Genomic DNA, 15,279 nt, shown 5'->3' on the forward strand with positions numbered 1-15,279 from the left:
AGTTTTATTTAAAAAATTTTAAAAACATTTTTAAATGATTTAAGAATGGTAGTGTACATCATTGACACCCTTGTTTTTTTTCCTATTGCATAAAGTGTATGCTCTACGGTGTCAGTTTTGTACCTCAGGGCCACCTTCACATCTGTTTGCGAGAACAGTTCAATTTTTTGTTATCCATATAATAAAAAAATCATTTCTTCGAATGATTTGTTATGTGAATATAAGGAATAATATACAAATCTACACAATCCTCCTGTCTTGGATAAAATATTTCTCATTTTTAAGTCGCGTTGGATAAAAGCGTCTGCTAAATGATTACATCTAAATGTAAGTAGTCTTCGATAGTCAGATTTCTTGGAGACAAACTGTTATATGTGATTTTAATCTAAATTGGTCATTTTATCTGTTTTGTTAATGCAATAAGAGACGTACAAGACAAGAATGTGTGATTACGTGCTTGACTAATGACGTATAATTTAACCGACAGAATTTGTAGTCCTTGCTAGTTTTTTAAAACAAACTGCTGTATCAAAATTCAAATTTGAAGTATGACCGCGTGTAATTTATGTTGTAGAATAAAACTCGAAAGTCTCTTCAAGTAATGTTAACCACAGACCTTATATTACATAAAACGAAACCGCAAAAACTACAAAATAACGTCATCACTAAACAGCTCGTGGCCTGTGAACACAAACCGAGTCGGGAGCGCGCGTCAGCTGACACCCGTAGCAGAGCCAGACATGGATCAACTCAAAGTCAAAGACAGGATCCTCGAAAACATCTCTCTTTCCGTCAAGAAGGTAAGAAACCTCTATACATGCAGCGAGGATATATATCGACCTTCTCTAGATTATAATTCGAAGGTTAGTTTGAGGTTTTTGATGTTAACGCTATCAAAATAGTTGGGCCTCCCTCCCCCTCCTGTTGTGTTTTGATGAAGACAAACGCCTTGACATCTTAAGAATAACATCCAGTGTTTCCAAGTCAATGTTTAATGAATACCAGGTTAGCCAGTCAACTGTCGCTGCACTAGATTGATTTTTCTAGTTTATATTGTGTACTTATAGCGTAGTTAATACCTGCTTATTAGTAAAATTACATGAAAGGGATAAATTCATTTTAGGCTTCAGTGAAGTAAACACTTGTGCATCATAGACACATCAAAAGGGTGACAGGATGCCCCTGTAAACAAGTCCTGTGATCAAATGAGATCCTATTAATAGGACAAACAGAGCTTGCTGCTTATTTTATGGGACCATCTCAGGTCATCCTGTCTTTTTGTTCTGTATAAACTTATTGAACCTTTGCTGTTTGCAACTTTATTTTTTGGTCTTTTGCACCTGTGATTCAATCGGCTTATACACTCTGCTGTTTTTTTGACTTAGTCATTCGGATATTAGCTCATCAGGTGCTTGGTATTAGTACTTTCTCATGGATTTTTGATGGACTTACAAACATAAAGCTCCACTTCCATCAGTTAATCACAGAATGGTGAATTCTAAAAAAAAAAAAAAAAAAGTGCATTTCTCATCTTAGGTTGTTCATCCAGAATGAAAAGGATTGATTGGAATGTCATGGCTGTGTGCACTTCAGAAACTTACCAGACAGAACAATCATTTTTTTTATTCATGTTTACGTGATCATTCTTTAACACTTCTGTAACATTTGATCCGCAGTTGCAGAGTTACTTTGCCGCCTGTGAGGATGAGACGCCAGCCATCAGGAATCACGACCGGGTTCTTCAGCGGTTGTGTGAACACCTGGATCATGCTCTGCTTTATGGGTTAGACATAAAGGTCAAAGCCTTTAAAAATTCAAACACTTATTAAGTGGACATTTGAAAGTACACCGGTTCTTCTCTTTTCTTTATGATTTAAAGGCTGCAGGACATCTCATCAGGTTACTGGGTCCTCGTATTACACTTCACACGGCGAGAGGCCGTCAGACAGATTGACGAACTCCAGCACATAGCTACCAATCTTGGCAGAAGTAAGACCAAAACCTTTACCGCCTGACTCTGTGATGTGCTTTATAATGGTTTTAAAGTACACTACTGTTCAAATGTATTGGGTCAGTATTATTTTTTGCAGATATATTCAGATGTTGAATATTGTGGCACTGTGTGGCCTTGTTTCATATAGTTAACTATGACTGCTGTGTTGTTGTTCTGCAGGTCGTGCCTGGCTCTACTTGGCACTCAGTGAAAGTTCTTTAGAAAGCTACCTCCGACTTTTTCAAGAGAATCAAGGACTGCTTCAGAAATACTATTACAAGTGAGTGACTTTGAGATGATAGGTATCATTGTTTTTCTCTGGTTTCACATCATGTAAGTGCTTCCTTTAAGCAGTCATCTGATTTTTGTGGTTTCCTCCTTTACAGAAACGCTTTGGTTTGCAGTCATGATCATCTCACTCTGTTTCTTACACTTGTCTCTGGGCTGGAGTTCATCCGATTTGACCTCGAACTGGTATTGCTTTTTACTGATTGGCTGTTCCACTGTATGTCCTAGACCTGAAGTGTCTAATACAGGACACATCACATGTAATACAGTTTAGTGCCAAACAACTGACTGCTCTTTACAAGCTGTTTCAAAATATGATAAAGTGTATCATTTAGGTGCTCTGACAGGTCAGAAAGGTTTTTTTTTTTTTTTTTTTTTTAAACCTTTTTATCACTCTTATTCCTTCAATAGTTAATTTTTAAATAGCACTGCAGTATAACAAATAATGATATATATATATATAGTGCTAAATTTGATCACTAAATTAATGTCAGACCAAGGAGCAGTTGTTGTCATGGTGAAACTTCCAAACATTTGGGAAGGACAGAGGACAAGAGTCTATTCCTGGGTCCCAGGAGGATATATATCTATATATAATATTTATTTATTTATTTATTTGTATATATATAAATATGTATATATCATGTTGTCTCTCAATTTGAAGTGGTAATAATTATATTTGTAAAAATTATTTAAAATAGTTTTAGGTGAACTCCATATACACTTTATACATATTTAACGTCAGTTACCCTTTTAATTACCCACTCTTCCATTACTACTACTAATCTTATACCATACAATATCTTCCATGACTGAATGTTTCGATATCTCCATGGCCTAATAATGCTTATTTTTTTTTATTTGGTAACAGGATGTGCCATACCTGGATGTTGCTCCTTACATGCCAGAATACTACAAACCTCAGAATCTGTTGGATTTTGAGGAGAGGTTACCAAGCTCTGATAGCCTGTCATTGCACTCGTTCACTTCCCTCACCTCCACTAACCTTGAGTGGGACGATAGCGCCATTGCCCCATCCAGTGAAGGTGAGCTGCCCGAATTCAATTGTCCATCTTTTTCTCCCTCTGTGTCTGTTACTATTCCAACTTCTGTATCTTCTTTTCACACTTTATTATATTGTCTTTCTATTTTCTTCTTTCTTTTACAAATTGGCATATTTCCCTTGATATAATTCATTATTCTGCACCAAGATGACTTTGTTAAAGTTTATTTATATAAAAGATGAGGACAGTGAGTGTTCAGTAATCTGTGAACTTACATGATCATCACACATTAATGCTTTCATTTAATTTAGTGACACATTTCACAGTTCATTATGTCACAATGTCTCATTCAGTTTTTATTAGTTCCTGATATGCCAAGTTTCACATACACTTTTGTTCTCTTACAGTTTCTGTTTTTCTTTCATTCACTTCATCATCCTTTCCTGCCTATTGATGAGTCTTATTTCTCCTTTTTTAGATTATGATTTTGGTGACATCTTCCCTGTGTTGCAGTCACTGCCGAGTGCAGACTGGGAAGGTGGGACGTGGTTATTTCCCCCTCCCCAATCTAACGTTTGCAACCCCATGCAATCCATCCTTCAAAACCTACTAACCAGCATTGCGCATGTCTGTATCACTCAGTGCACGTTTGTTTCTTCATGTGCAGAGGCTGTTATAGACAATGTACTTGTGATGATTTCATAGACTGGTTGCTGGTGCCCATGGTCTATATTAGACTAAACAGAATCCAACCCTTCGCTGATGCAGGGCTTTTTGGGATGATACTAAAACATACACAGTGCCTGATGCAGCTGAAACTCGCTCTCTGTTGATGAATTGCATTTTCTGCCATCGCACCTGCAGCAGTGTGGCAGCTGGTTTGCATGTTTGCTGCTTGGATTTCAACCAGCTGCTTCCAAAGCTTTAAATTCAATGGCAAATATCAGTCATAAGTTAATGATTATGATATGCTGACCATAATAGCAGGCCAAATAGCAGTCTTTTAAATGTAAACCAAGTTTTTGCTTGCATGATATTAAATTATTTAATAGTATATTCATTTAAAAAAAAAAAAAAAAATACAATTTATATACTATTATAACACTTAATGAAGCAGTTTTAACATCAAATTATATTCCATCCTCTTTCTAAAATAAACAGTCAGAATAGTCAGAACCATTGCAAGAGCTCCAGTACATGTGTCTTCAGTACTGCATTATATGTATATATGTATGAGGCAAATTAACAGCAAAAATGTTTATTTACAGGTGGTTTAATAATTTGCACCATTTGTGATTATTTTCCCATAATTTTTAGATAAATAAAAGGATAAGATGGAAGTAGCTGGAAAGCTAAGTTTGTTTTTCAAAACAACTTCTGTTTGTTGTATGTCTCTGTGCATTCCTCATGATTCAGTAGCTGTTTTTTCTGCCTAACACCCCTAATATGAGTTACTAAAACCTGTATGTTTAAGATGGTTTCGCTTCTTGTCGTTTTCTAACAGAGGGAGACTTGACCGATCCAGTCAGTGGGCCCCGTTCCTCAGGATCGGACCCTCAGACTGTTGTCAGTGACTGTGTGGTGATCAGGGCCTCTGCAGGCACCATCAGGACCATGTCTCTGTCTCGAAGCCCTACGTTTCGGCACAATCCCTTCAATGAGGACTCGGACACTAACACTTCCGCTGATGTCACCCCGGTGCACGTGGCTAGCCGTCAAGCTTCCACAACAGGAGAAGATGCTGAGATCACCAACACTGAGCTGGAAGTCATTAGGTGTGTCTTGAGCATTAGAGCTAATGGTGTAGGATTATAGTAGTGGGAAATCACACATTATTTGTTGAATGGGTGAAGTGTGTTATTTTGTATTACAATAATGTCTTTTAGTTTAATGCAACTATAAGTAAACCATTTATGGTTAACTTCCCAAAGACTGTAAACACATTTTTGAAAAAAAATTTTTTGAGCAGTTTGAGAGTTTGTGGCTTGACCAGTGATGTGAGCTTGCCTTGTCAAGTAAGGCTGTAATATGGTGAAAAATCCATATTCCATATTTTTTTGGAGAGCCCTCCAAAACGGGTCGCTGGCATAACATAACTAATTTAATATTTTATTTAATCAGAATAAATGGACACTTTTGAATGGATGTCAATGGAAAATGATTTTTGCAATAATATTTGGTACTACTAATGCCACAGAAGTGACACGCTTCACCTTTAAACATATTTAAATATATTGTACTTATTTTACATTGACACTATGCTAAATAGGTTTAACATTAGGTAGAGGAACTGATGATTTGCTTGTTTTGTTTTCATAAATATATCTTTGTGTGACAGAATGGCAAGGCGCAGAAGGCCTGGTAAGAAACGACGAGGAAGAGGGTCGACAGACTCTGTGTCTGTGAGCAGTGAGCAGAATGTCATTTCTCCAGACACGGCTGACACTGAGGAAAGCCTTCAGATAGTGGTTGAGAGAGACATTATAGTAGACAAGCTTAACGTAGACAAGCTTAACGTGGACAGTCGGGGTCCTCCTGAGGGGCCAGATGGTCCTGGGACAGAGTCCATGAGGAATGGGAGACAAGAAGGAGAAGACGAAGACCCGGAGGCTGGACTGAGGCTTCCTGAAATGACGGACACTTCTATGGACAGTGTGGGCCAACCCCTCCGTGACGTCATGGACAGGCTGAACGGTTCTCTGGATGGAGACAGCTGGCAACCACGTGAAGGTGAGGAGGGAGTGGATGGGATATGCACTAGTCACGACGGACCTCCCCATCAGCGGCCCTTTCGAGAGGACTCAGGTGGTGAACCTCCAGACCCAAACCGTAGCTTCCTGCAGGCCCCCCTGCCACCTGCAGACTTCTACTGCTTTACCTCCCAGAGTCCAGACCCTGCTGCCTCGTGTGGTGGGCACAATGACTCTGCAGGGAATGGCGAGCCGCAGGATGTTCCTGGTGGCGATGAAGATGAGGGAGAAGCAGAGACACCAGCTGCAGGGCAGGATCAGTCCATCCCCGTAGAGGCATCAGCTCAGGAGAAACAAAGTAAAGCAGAAGAAGAGCAGGAGGAGGATAAAGACCGTGCAATACAAAGCTCCCATGCTGCAGAGTTTAAGTGAGATTGTAAACTGTGGTTATCTTTTAATCAATGAGATTTTAGGCTTAGAATAGCTCTAATAATGACACAATGTGTGATGTATTATGAGGTTAAGTTATTTGTTTTTGTTTGTTGTACAGGGTGGATAATAATCACTTGCTGCTGCTCATGATTCACGTTTTCAGGGAGAATGAAGAACAGCTCTTTAAGGTAAACAAATGGATATCTATGTAATTACAGTTTTACTTTGTGTCCATGCTGCAGCTTACTAGTGCAAGATATCTTGGCCACATTTCCTCATTTTGCCCATTTACTAAAACATTCTATGACATTTGTGACCCCCAGAGTCAGATGGAAAAATCAAACAAGGTATATACACATATATACACTACCGTTCAAAAGTTTGTGTTGGCAAAAGTTTTTGAAAGAGGTCTCTTATGCTCAACAAGTCTGCATTTATTTAAACAAACAAACAAACAAAAAAAAACAGTAATATGAAATATTATTACAATTTAAGAGAACTGTTTTCTGTTTTAATGTATTTTAAAATATAATATATTCCTGTGATGATAAAGCTGAATTTTCAGCAGCCATTATTCCAGTCTTCAGTATCACATGATCCTTTAATATACTGATTTTTTGCTCAAGAAGCATTTCTTAATATTATCAATGTTGAAAATGGTTGTGCTACTTAATATTTTGTGGAAACCATGATACATTTTTTTTTTTTTTTTCAGGATTTTTTTGATGAGTTGATGAGTACAGCATTTTTTTTTTAAATTTAAATCTTTTGTAACATTATAAATGTCTTTAATATCACTTTTCATCAGTTTAATGTGCCCTCTATGAAAAAAGCAATTAATTAAAAATATTAATTTCTTTTAAAAACAAACTTTTGAATAAAAGTGTACATGTACAATGGTTTATTGAAAAATTTGGTTATGACATAAACATACAATCATATTAATCATGCATATCCAAAGTAATACAAGTATGAGCAAATATGCCGCCTAAAACATCACCTTTGTAGTGATATGCACACATTTTAATATTTCGAAAGAGTTTGTGGTGAATGGTTTCGTGTTTATGTAGTAGGTAATGTATATAGTCCTGAAATAAGAGACTCTCTTGAAATGAATGAATGAAATCTGGGAAATAATACCAGTAAACAAGGCCCTACTTCAAATATAATTGACCTACCTGTAATTAAACATGCTATTGTATGCCTCTATTAATGTGTAATATGAATAACACAGACATTAATAAAATGTAAAATGATTCTATCCTATTGATTGTTTGTATTTGTACATTTATTTCAGATGGTGAGAATGAGCACAGGCCACATGGAAGGAGATTTACAGCCCCTGTATCTGCTGTTGACAGACTGCTACATTTACCTCTTGCGTAAAGGTCAGCAAACCTTCAGTGGAAGAGCAGGACATTGCTAGGAACATCTGCAAAAGCTCTTGTTTACATTTGTTGTTGTGTCCCGTTTTTTTTCAGGGGCAGCAGAGAAGCCTTATAGTGTTGAGGATGCAGTGTCTTATAATGAGCTTGACTACATCTCTGTGAGTAAACAACCTGAAGCCTAAATGATCAATTTGACATGCTGCAGAGAGATTAGAGCCCTTGTTTGTGCCTTAGGTGGGACTTCACCAGCAGACTATCACTCTGGTGTGCACTAACAGAAGACGGCAGTTCCTGCTGGACACAGCCGACTCATCTCTGACTGTGTGAGTTTTTTAAATTGAAGCACATCCCTGTGAGGTTAATTAGTATGCAAGTCTTTGAAGAATATCTCTTCATGTTCTCTCCTCAGCTGGTTCCTGACTGTGCTCAAGGCAGCCTTGGAAAACGGCTGTAGGGAACCTCCCTACCCTTCTGTTCTCACTGACGCCACAATGGAGAAACTTGCTCTTTCTAAGTTTGTATGCCAAGAGACTCACTGTGAGGTAAATGGAGAAGATCTATCATCCTGAATAATGCATGAGACAGTGGCTCACTTTGATATTCTTAGTTCTTCATGCTGATTCTTCCTATAACAATTAAAGTATTGATAATGATCGTACGGTTTAGACCAGTGGTTCTCAACTAGGAGGCCTCAACTAGGAGGGAATGCAGGATGACTTAAAATTATTCAAATGAGTATATTTTTATTGTTATTATCATTAATAGAACTTATATTATTAATTTAATTTTTACATTTAATCTTACATGATTAAAATGCTAAAAGAACATCCAAGAGTGAATGAATTTAATTATTTATCCCTCCTCGATAATTATAGTTTCTCTTTGTTTCCTAGTTTCTGTTTATAAAAAATTCACAAGCAGCTTTGTCATAATTATAGCACATTTTTTGGACTGATATGATTTGTAAGGGAGTTCAAAGAGCTTCCATAATTATTATTATTATTATTATTATTATTATTATTATTACACAATATATTTACCATTTTTAATGCATGAATTATTACATTTCAAAAAGAAAGAAAATCATTTTGCATCTTTGCTTGGCACATCAAATAGCTAACTAAATGCACATGCTAGGACTTATCTTGCTGATTTTGTGCTAACTGTGTTTGAGTAGTTGTCGGAGATGAGTATCCGGCTGTATTCTCTGGTTCACTGGGAGGACCCCATGGATGTGACAGTGGCTTCACCTACATCTCCATCCGGATCCAGAGAATCCAGCAGTACTAAAGAGGGGCCACTGTTGTACCGAGCCGGGAACTCTTATTTGGGGAAGGAAGTGTGGAAAAGCTGTTACTTGGTTCTCAGGTACAAAAGGGTTTGGCGCTTTAAACTATTTGACAGCGCTTCTGCAAGCTGTTCATGTGTACTGAATCTTAATCTACTGTTTACCTGGCAGCAATGGCATCCTGTATCAGTATGCAGAGAGAACAGATGTTACGCCTTTGATGTCTGTTACCATGGGGTAAGCTTTCGCTGTTGTTCCAGCAGTGCTGGGTAGATGTCTTACAAATTGTAGTCGGTTACTGTTTCCAATTTACATGACAAAATTTTTTAGTTAGTAACATAGTCCATTAGATTACGTATTTAAGGTAAAATAATCAGACTACTTTTTGATTACCTTTAGACATCGCCTAACTTGTTTATCACATTGATTGGAATAGGATAGTCTATATACCATATTGATATCAAAATACAGAGAACGAAAATGTATTCCATTGTTCGTTATCAACAACATGAAGTGCATTAAATAATACATTAATAAAAGGTATTAAGTAATTAAATCATAAAAACTTAAAATTAAAAAAAAATAATTTTAAAATAAAAGCAATCAAAATAGAACCCTTACTAAAAAAATATTAAAAAAAATTTTTTTATTTGTTTACCTTCATGTCATGTGACCTATAACCGACATCAGAGAACAATTAACTTAATTTTATTTATCATATTACTATTGACTTAATTTTATTATTAACTTGATTTATTAACTTAAAATCTTAGGGGATACATCAAGTAAATAACAAGTGAACAGCTGACAAAAAAGTTGCAAATATTAAATGATGTGAATTTGTACATTTTAATGTGTTTGGAAGATAAAAACCTTCCAGAGACAGTAATACATGGTTAAATGACTCACTGAGTGATAAATTACAATAATAATTAATGTGTTTGTCACTAGCTGATTAGATATGCAATGTTGAGAAAACAATTCTTAAAGGTTATCTCACCCAAAAATGAAAATTCTGTCATTAATTACTCACCCTCATGTTGTTCCACACCCGTAAGACCTTCGTTCATCTTCAGAACACAAATTAAAATATTTTTGATAAAATCCGATGGCTCAGTGAGGCCTCCATTGCCAGCAAGTTAATTTCCTTTTTCAATGCCCAGAAAGCTACTAAAGACATATTTAAAACAGTTCATGTGAGTACGGTGGTTTAACCTTAATATTATAAAGCAATGCTTTTTGTGCGCCAAAAAAAACAAAATAACAACTTTATTCAACAATATGTAGTGATGGGCGATTTCAAAACACTGCTTCATGAAGCTTTGAAGCTTTATGAATCTTTTGTTTCGAATCAGTGGTTCGGAGCATGTATCAAACCGCCAGTGTCACATGAACCATAGAAATTTCGGAACACTTATGACGTAACAAAGCGTTGTTTACTGAAATCATGTGACTTTGGCGCTCCGTGGCTGGTCTATGCAACCTTCTGAATGTATATAAGCAGTAGGCTTTTTTTAGAAAAGAAAATTTAAAAGATAAAAAAGAAGTAGTATGGAGAATCAACGAATTATAAATAAATACTGCCAATGTGAGAATAACATGTAATCTATAAAAAAGTAACTGTAGTCTGATTACAAGTATTTTAAAATGTAATATAATCTAATTACATTTACTTAATCTGATTACGTAATCCAGATTACATGTAATCAGTTACTCTCAGTACTGTGTTCCAGTTCATAGATTTCACTCTTGGCAATTTATAAATACCAATATGAAATAAATAAATATATCATTATCAATAAAATATAGCCACTTAAAAGTATTTAAATTTTCGTGTGATTGTGTTTCTGTTGTAGGGGAGGGCACTGTGGAGGCTGCAGGCGTTCAAACAGCACGGAGAAGCCTCATGCATTTCAGGTGATCCTGACGGAACGCCCTCCATTAGAGCTCAGTGCAGAAAACGAACTGGAAATGGCCGACTGGATGCAGCTTCTCTGCCAGTCTGTCTCTAAAGGGGTGAGCCAACATCACACACATTAACCTTTTTTTCTGGATGCATTTTCCCTGAAGTTCTTAATTTATGCATTCTGGAGACGAGATCTCTTTGCATTTTTTGGGAAGTGTGACTAAATGCACAGACTTCTTTCCATTCATGCATTTGTATTTGAAATGCTTTCAGATTCGCCTCATGACAATGTGTTATTGTTCCTCATCAGTTCCAGACATGCATTTGCATTTTAGTTGATGTTTTATATGTTTTCTTAAGCCAGCCTGCCAGAGTTAACCAGAATTCCCCATATGTTGACCAATACATTTTGTATATTTTTGTTTCTCAGATTATTCCACAAGGAGTAGCTCCTGCACCCTGTATTCCATGTTGCCTTGTGCTCACAGACAGGAAGTTGCTCACGTGTCACCAGGATTGCCAGACCAGTTTTTTCCGTTCTCTAGGAGGAGCTGATCTGAACGATGTCACAGCTGTTTGCCTGGAGGACGATAAAGAATACTGTGTCATTGTAAGACTTCCATGTAGATTGTTTTGCATAAGATGTCTCTGTGAACAGATGTTTGCTGTTTGTAGTTTCACATCTACAAATAGATTGTTCTTAGATCTTTTTTTGTACCGATTGAGGAAATGTGTGCTTGTCATTATGAATCACATTAGCTTATGAATGTGAAATCTTTTGTGATTCACTGACTTTTTTTTAACTTGTGAATTCCTCACCCTTTGTGCCTCTCTGCAGGAATTTGCAGAAGACCGCGCTCACTTTCTCCCTCCCTGGGTTTTGTATTTTAGCGGATGTGAGGAACGAGATCGGCTACTAGCAGAATTGAGCCAAGCTTGGACTGCTGTTTATCAGGTGAAGAAACCACAAACTTTTTGTGTTACAAAAGATTTCTATTTCAAATAAATCCTGAAATATTAAGCAGCACTTCAATTTTTTAATAAAAATAAGAAATGTTTATAATAATTATAAAAAATGTTTCTTAAGCAGCAAATCAGCATATTAGAATGATTTCTGAGGGATCATGTGACTCTGAAGACTTGAGTAATGGCTGCTGAAAATTCAGCTTGCCATAACAGGAATAAATTACATTTGAAAGTATACACTTTTTATTTTTATTTAATTATTCATTTATTTCATTGATTAACAGCCTGAATTTCTACACGTTTGTCCAGGTGTCTCTACCTCGTAAGCTGGTGTTAGACCCGTCGGTGCAGAAGAGGTGCGGGGAGGCGCTGGAGCTGATGAAAAGCGCCTGGCAGAGGAGTGACAGCCTACACAGAGGTCGATCAGAGAGAGAACCGTGGTGCTGACGACCTTTACATCACTACAGTGAACCCAGGATTGGATAGGACAACACTGGGAAGTCGGCTCACCAGCAAACCTACTGTTTACGTACAGTAGGTACAAGCAGACTCGGTGAGCTCTCCAGACCAGAGACAATATTGAACAATGTTGGCTCGTATAATATTAAAGTACCGGTAATAAGGCCTGATGACCTTGTTTACACTTGCCTTGCACAAATATTTAAGGAGTTAAGATTAAGGCTTTGGCTTTTACAAATGGAAGTCTGCAACAGGAAATCAAAAAGACACTCTGAGATCTAGCAGTTCTCTACCATTACATTGTGTTTGGACTATAAAGAGTGTAAATACATAGTCAAAGGTTTTTTTTTTTTTTCTAAATACGCCTTTCTTCCTTGTATAAAGTCTATGGACAGATACTGTTCATGCCTGAACTATATAAAGAGGTACAAACTGCTTGGTGAGCTCTTGCGAAAGAGAATTTTAGTTATGTTTACACCATTGATATTATTTGGCTGCTTTAAGAGAACCATTTGAAAGTATAACGGTTTGCATGGCGGCTTGGCACTGACACTCAAAACACAGAAAGAAATGGGGGGAATTGGTCTGGATTTAATTTTTAGATATCTAATATCAATCTGCTAACACTGGTGAGGTACCAGCATGTCACCGCTGTTAAAATGGACTGAAGTAATTTGTTAGAATCAGGTGGTATTGAGATACTGTATTAGGGATCATATGATTCTAGTATGTCGTTTAAGTTATTAATGCTCATGCAACTAAAGTGGAAGGAGTCAATTACAGCAGAATTGCACAAGGTTCAGAATTACACGTTTGTTGGTGTTTCTGTTTGTACTTTTGTTGAAAGAAAAGTGTTTTTTTTTTTTTTTTTTTTTTTTTTATCATGCCGTTAAAAGGATTTACGATCATACATAAGCATTCACAGCACAACTTTATCGGGTTTGAGAAAAATGCATTTATTTTTTTATTTTTGTTCACAGTTGAATACAATCAATCAGGCATTTGTTTAAAGTCACACTCTTCGAAAGGTGTTTTATCTTAAATATCAAAGCCATTCCCAGTTCCTTTCTCACTGGTACATTAGATATAATATACCATGTTCAGTGACACTGTAAAGTTGTTTTAAGAATGTAGAGTGATTTTAAAGAAAGCAAACTTGAGTAAACTTGAGTATGTGGATCTTTGCCAGACTGTGATGAATGGAAACAGAAGCAGAATCTCAGGTATGTTGAAGTTTGTTCCAGTCAACAGTGATTTTAAATAATACATTGCTGGACAATGATGGAATACAGTTGTTCATTAACAATTGAATTGTGGTTTTATGGTTTTTTTTTTTTTTTTGTTTGTTTGTTTTGTTTATTTTTTATTATTTTTTTTAAAACTTTTAGTTCTTTATTTTTTTAATTTTTTTTAATGGGAGTGACCAACAGTAGTCAGTTGTTGTTCTAACACTCTAATGTCTCAAATACACTAAATGCTGCATGTACATTTTGGAAGATGTCATTAATATGATAAATATAAATAAAAATGACTTTTTTAAATGGGGAAAAAGTATGAATAATATATCTGCATTTGTAATGACGCTGACATTGAAAGGGGTCAAATCTTTTGGTCAATAACTGAATATTGTATAGAAAAACACAAGACCCTCAGAGAAATTAGAATAACTTTTTTTTTTTTTTTTTTTTAAATTAGACAAACAATCCCAAAAGTGGTAATTAAATAAAGTAAAACAGGCATCATGGCGCCATCTAATGGCCAAACATAATGAACTAATCCTATTTTCAGTAACATAATGGCAAATTATTTACTAGCATTTGATTCACACCAAAATCGAACAAATGGTGTCAGGACAATAGAACTAAAATCCTTTTTTAGCTTCTTGTATTTGTTTTCTACATGCAAAAACACTTTATCCAATGTACAAAGTCCTATAGGCAATGGCAATTAAACACAACCTAAATAGGTTAGGTAACAGTATGAAGGTAACCAAATTCGGTTACACTTTATTTTAAGGTGACGTAGTTACATTGTACTTACTCAAATAAGTACTGAGTAATATTAACTACATGTACTTACTATAGGGTTAGGGTCTGATTTAGGGTTAGTTACTTGTAATTATGCATAATTTACTGTTATTACTATAGTCAACACATTGACTGACACATTACGTCAACAAAATGAAGTGTTACCCCAAATTCTTCCTCAATTTCAGTGATTCCTTTTTCTAAAGAACCCCTAAAATATCTAGTGCTACTTTCCTTGTATGCTGAAATATTCAGATAGACATGCAGATCCAGTGATGGTGAGAAAGCATCTAAAAAAAGAGTTGTCTTGATTCTGTTTCAATTTATGTTCTGACTTTCCTCTTGTTTAGTGGTGAATTTCTGCAGTCAGGTGGTATTGCTTCTTTTCCAGTTAACCTTGCCTCCCTACTCTTGCAGTTCACATCAATGAACAGAAGGTACTCATACCCTCCTCCCTCTCCCTTTATCTGCCCAACCCCTTCTCTTTATTTCTCTCCTCCCTCTGTCTGCACTGCCGCAGTAACATCAAAATATTAATGCACCACAGAGATTGGGGGGATGGGATGGGGGCATTTGAAGCAAAAAGGATCACATGCCACATCTGGAGATTTTCTTTTTGGGGGGCATAAACCACAGCACCAATCACAAGTAATTTGTACTTTGTTTGTCTCACAAACCCTCTTGCACTTGACTAATGAGAAATATGAGCTATTTGTGCTCTCAGCCAAGCATGCAGCACTTAGGACTGACCCAGAAGTCTGCAAATACCATCTAAACAGCTAATGTCAGAGTTTAATTGCTGTTAAGTGCTAATGATTAGGGGAAGACATAAATATAC

The 15,279-nt window shown here is 36.3% G+C and overlaps 1 protein-coding gene across 5 annotated transcripts; it reads left to right on the forward strand.

Moving 5' to 3' along the window:
- Nucleotides 1–664: 664 nt before the first annotated feature.
- On the forward strand, nucleotides 665–13,965 carry plekhm2 (pleckstrin homology domain containing, family M (with RUN domain) member 2). Of its 5 annotated transcripts, XM_051880374.1 has the most exons (21): nucleotides 665–800; nucleotides 1,677–1,783; nucleotides 1,880–1,989; nucleotides 2,174–2,273; nucleotides 2,380–2,467; nucleotides 3,153–3,327; nucleotides 3,764–3,823; nucleotides 4,790–5,060; nucleotides 5,624–6,403; nucleotides 6,526–6,595; nucleotides 6,731–6,754; nucleotides 7,705–7,795; nucleotides 7,889–7,953; nucleotides 8,030–8,118; nucleotides 8,205–8,337; nucleotides 8,973–9,163; nucleotides 9,255–9,320; nucleotides 10,940–11,099; nucleotides 11,420–11,599; nucleotides 11,828–11,944; nucleotides 12,265–13,965. In XM_051880374.1, the coding sequence occupies exons 1-21, from the start codon at nucleotides 741–743 to the stop codon at nucleotides 12,400–12,402; spliced, it is 3,075 nt and encodes a 1,024-aa protein (XP_051736334.1). In that variant the 5' UTR covers nucleotides 665–740; the 3' UTR covers nucleotides 12,403–13,965. The 5 variants fall into 5 exon arrangements, with proteins under 5 accessions (XP_051736334.1, XP_051736335.1, XP_051736337.1 ...); XM_051880375.1 differs by lacking the exon at nucleotides 6,731–6,754; XM_051880377.1 differs by lacking the exon at nucleotides 3,764–3,823.
- Nucleotides 13,966–15,279: the final 1,314 nt, after the last annotated feature.

Source organism: Ctenopharyngodon idella, chromosome 22 (genome assembly GCF_019924925.1).
Source record: "Ctenopharyngodon idella isolate HZGC_01 chromosome 22, HZGC01, whole genome shotgun sequence".
In the NCBI taxonomy this organism is placed as follows: Eukaryota; Metazoa; Chordata; class Actinopteri; order Cypriniformes; family Xenocyprididae; genus Ctenopharyngodon; species Ctenopharyngodon idella.

Coding starts and splice junctions, on each gene's coding strand:
- plekhm2 (XM_051880374.1), top strand. CDS start 741: ATGGATCAACTCAAAGTCAAAGACAGGATCCTCGAAAACATCTCTCTT. Junction 1,784..1,879: donor GATCATGCTCTGCTTTATGG/GTTAGACATAAA, acceptor TATGATTTAAAG/GCTGCAGGACATCTCATCAG. Junction 2,274..2,379: donor CTTCAGAAATACTATTACAA/GTGAGTGACTTT, acceptor CCTCCTTTACAG/AAACGCTTTGGTTTGCAGTC.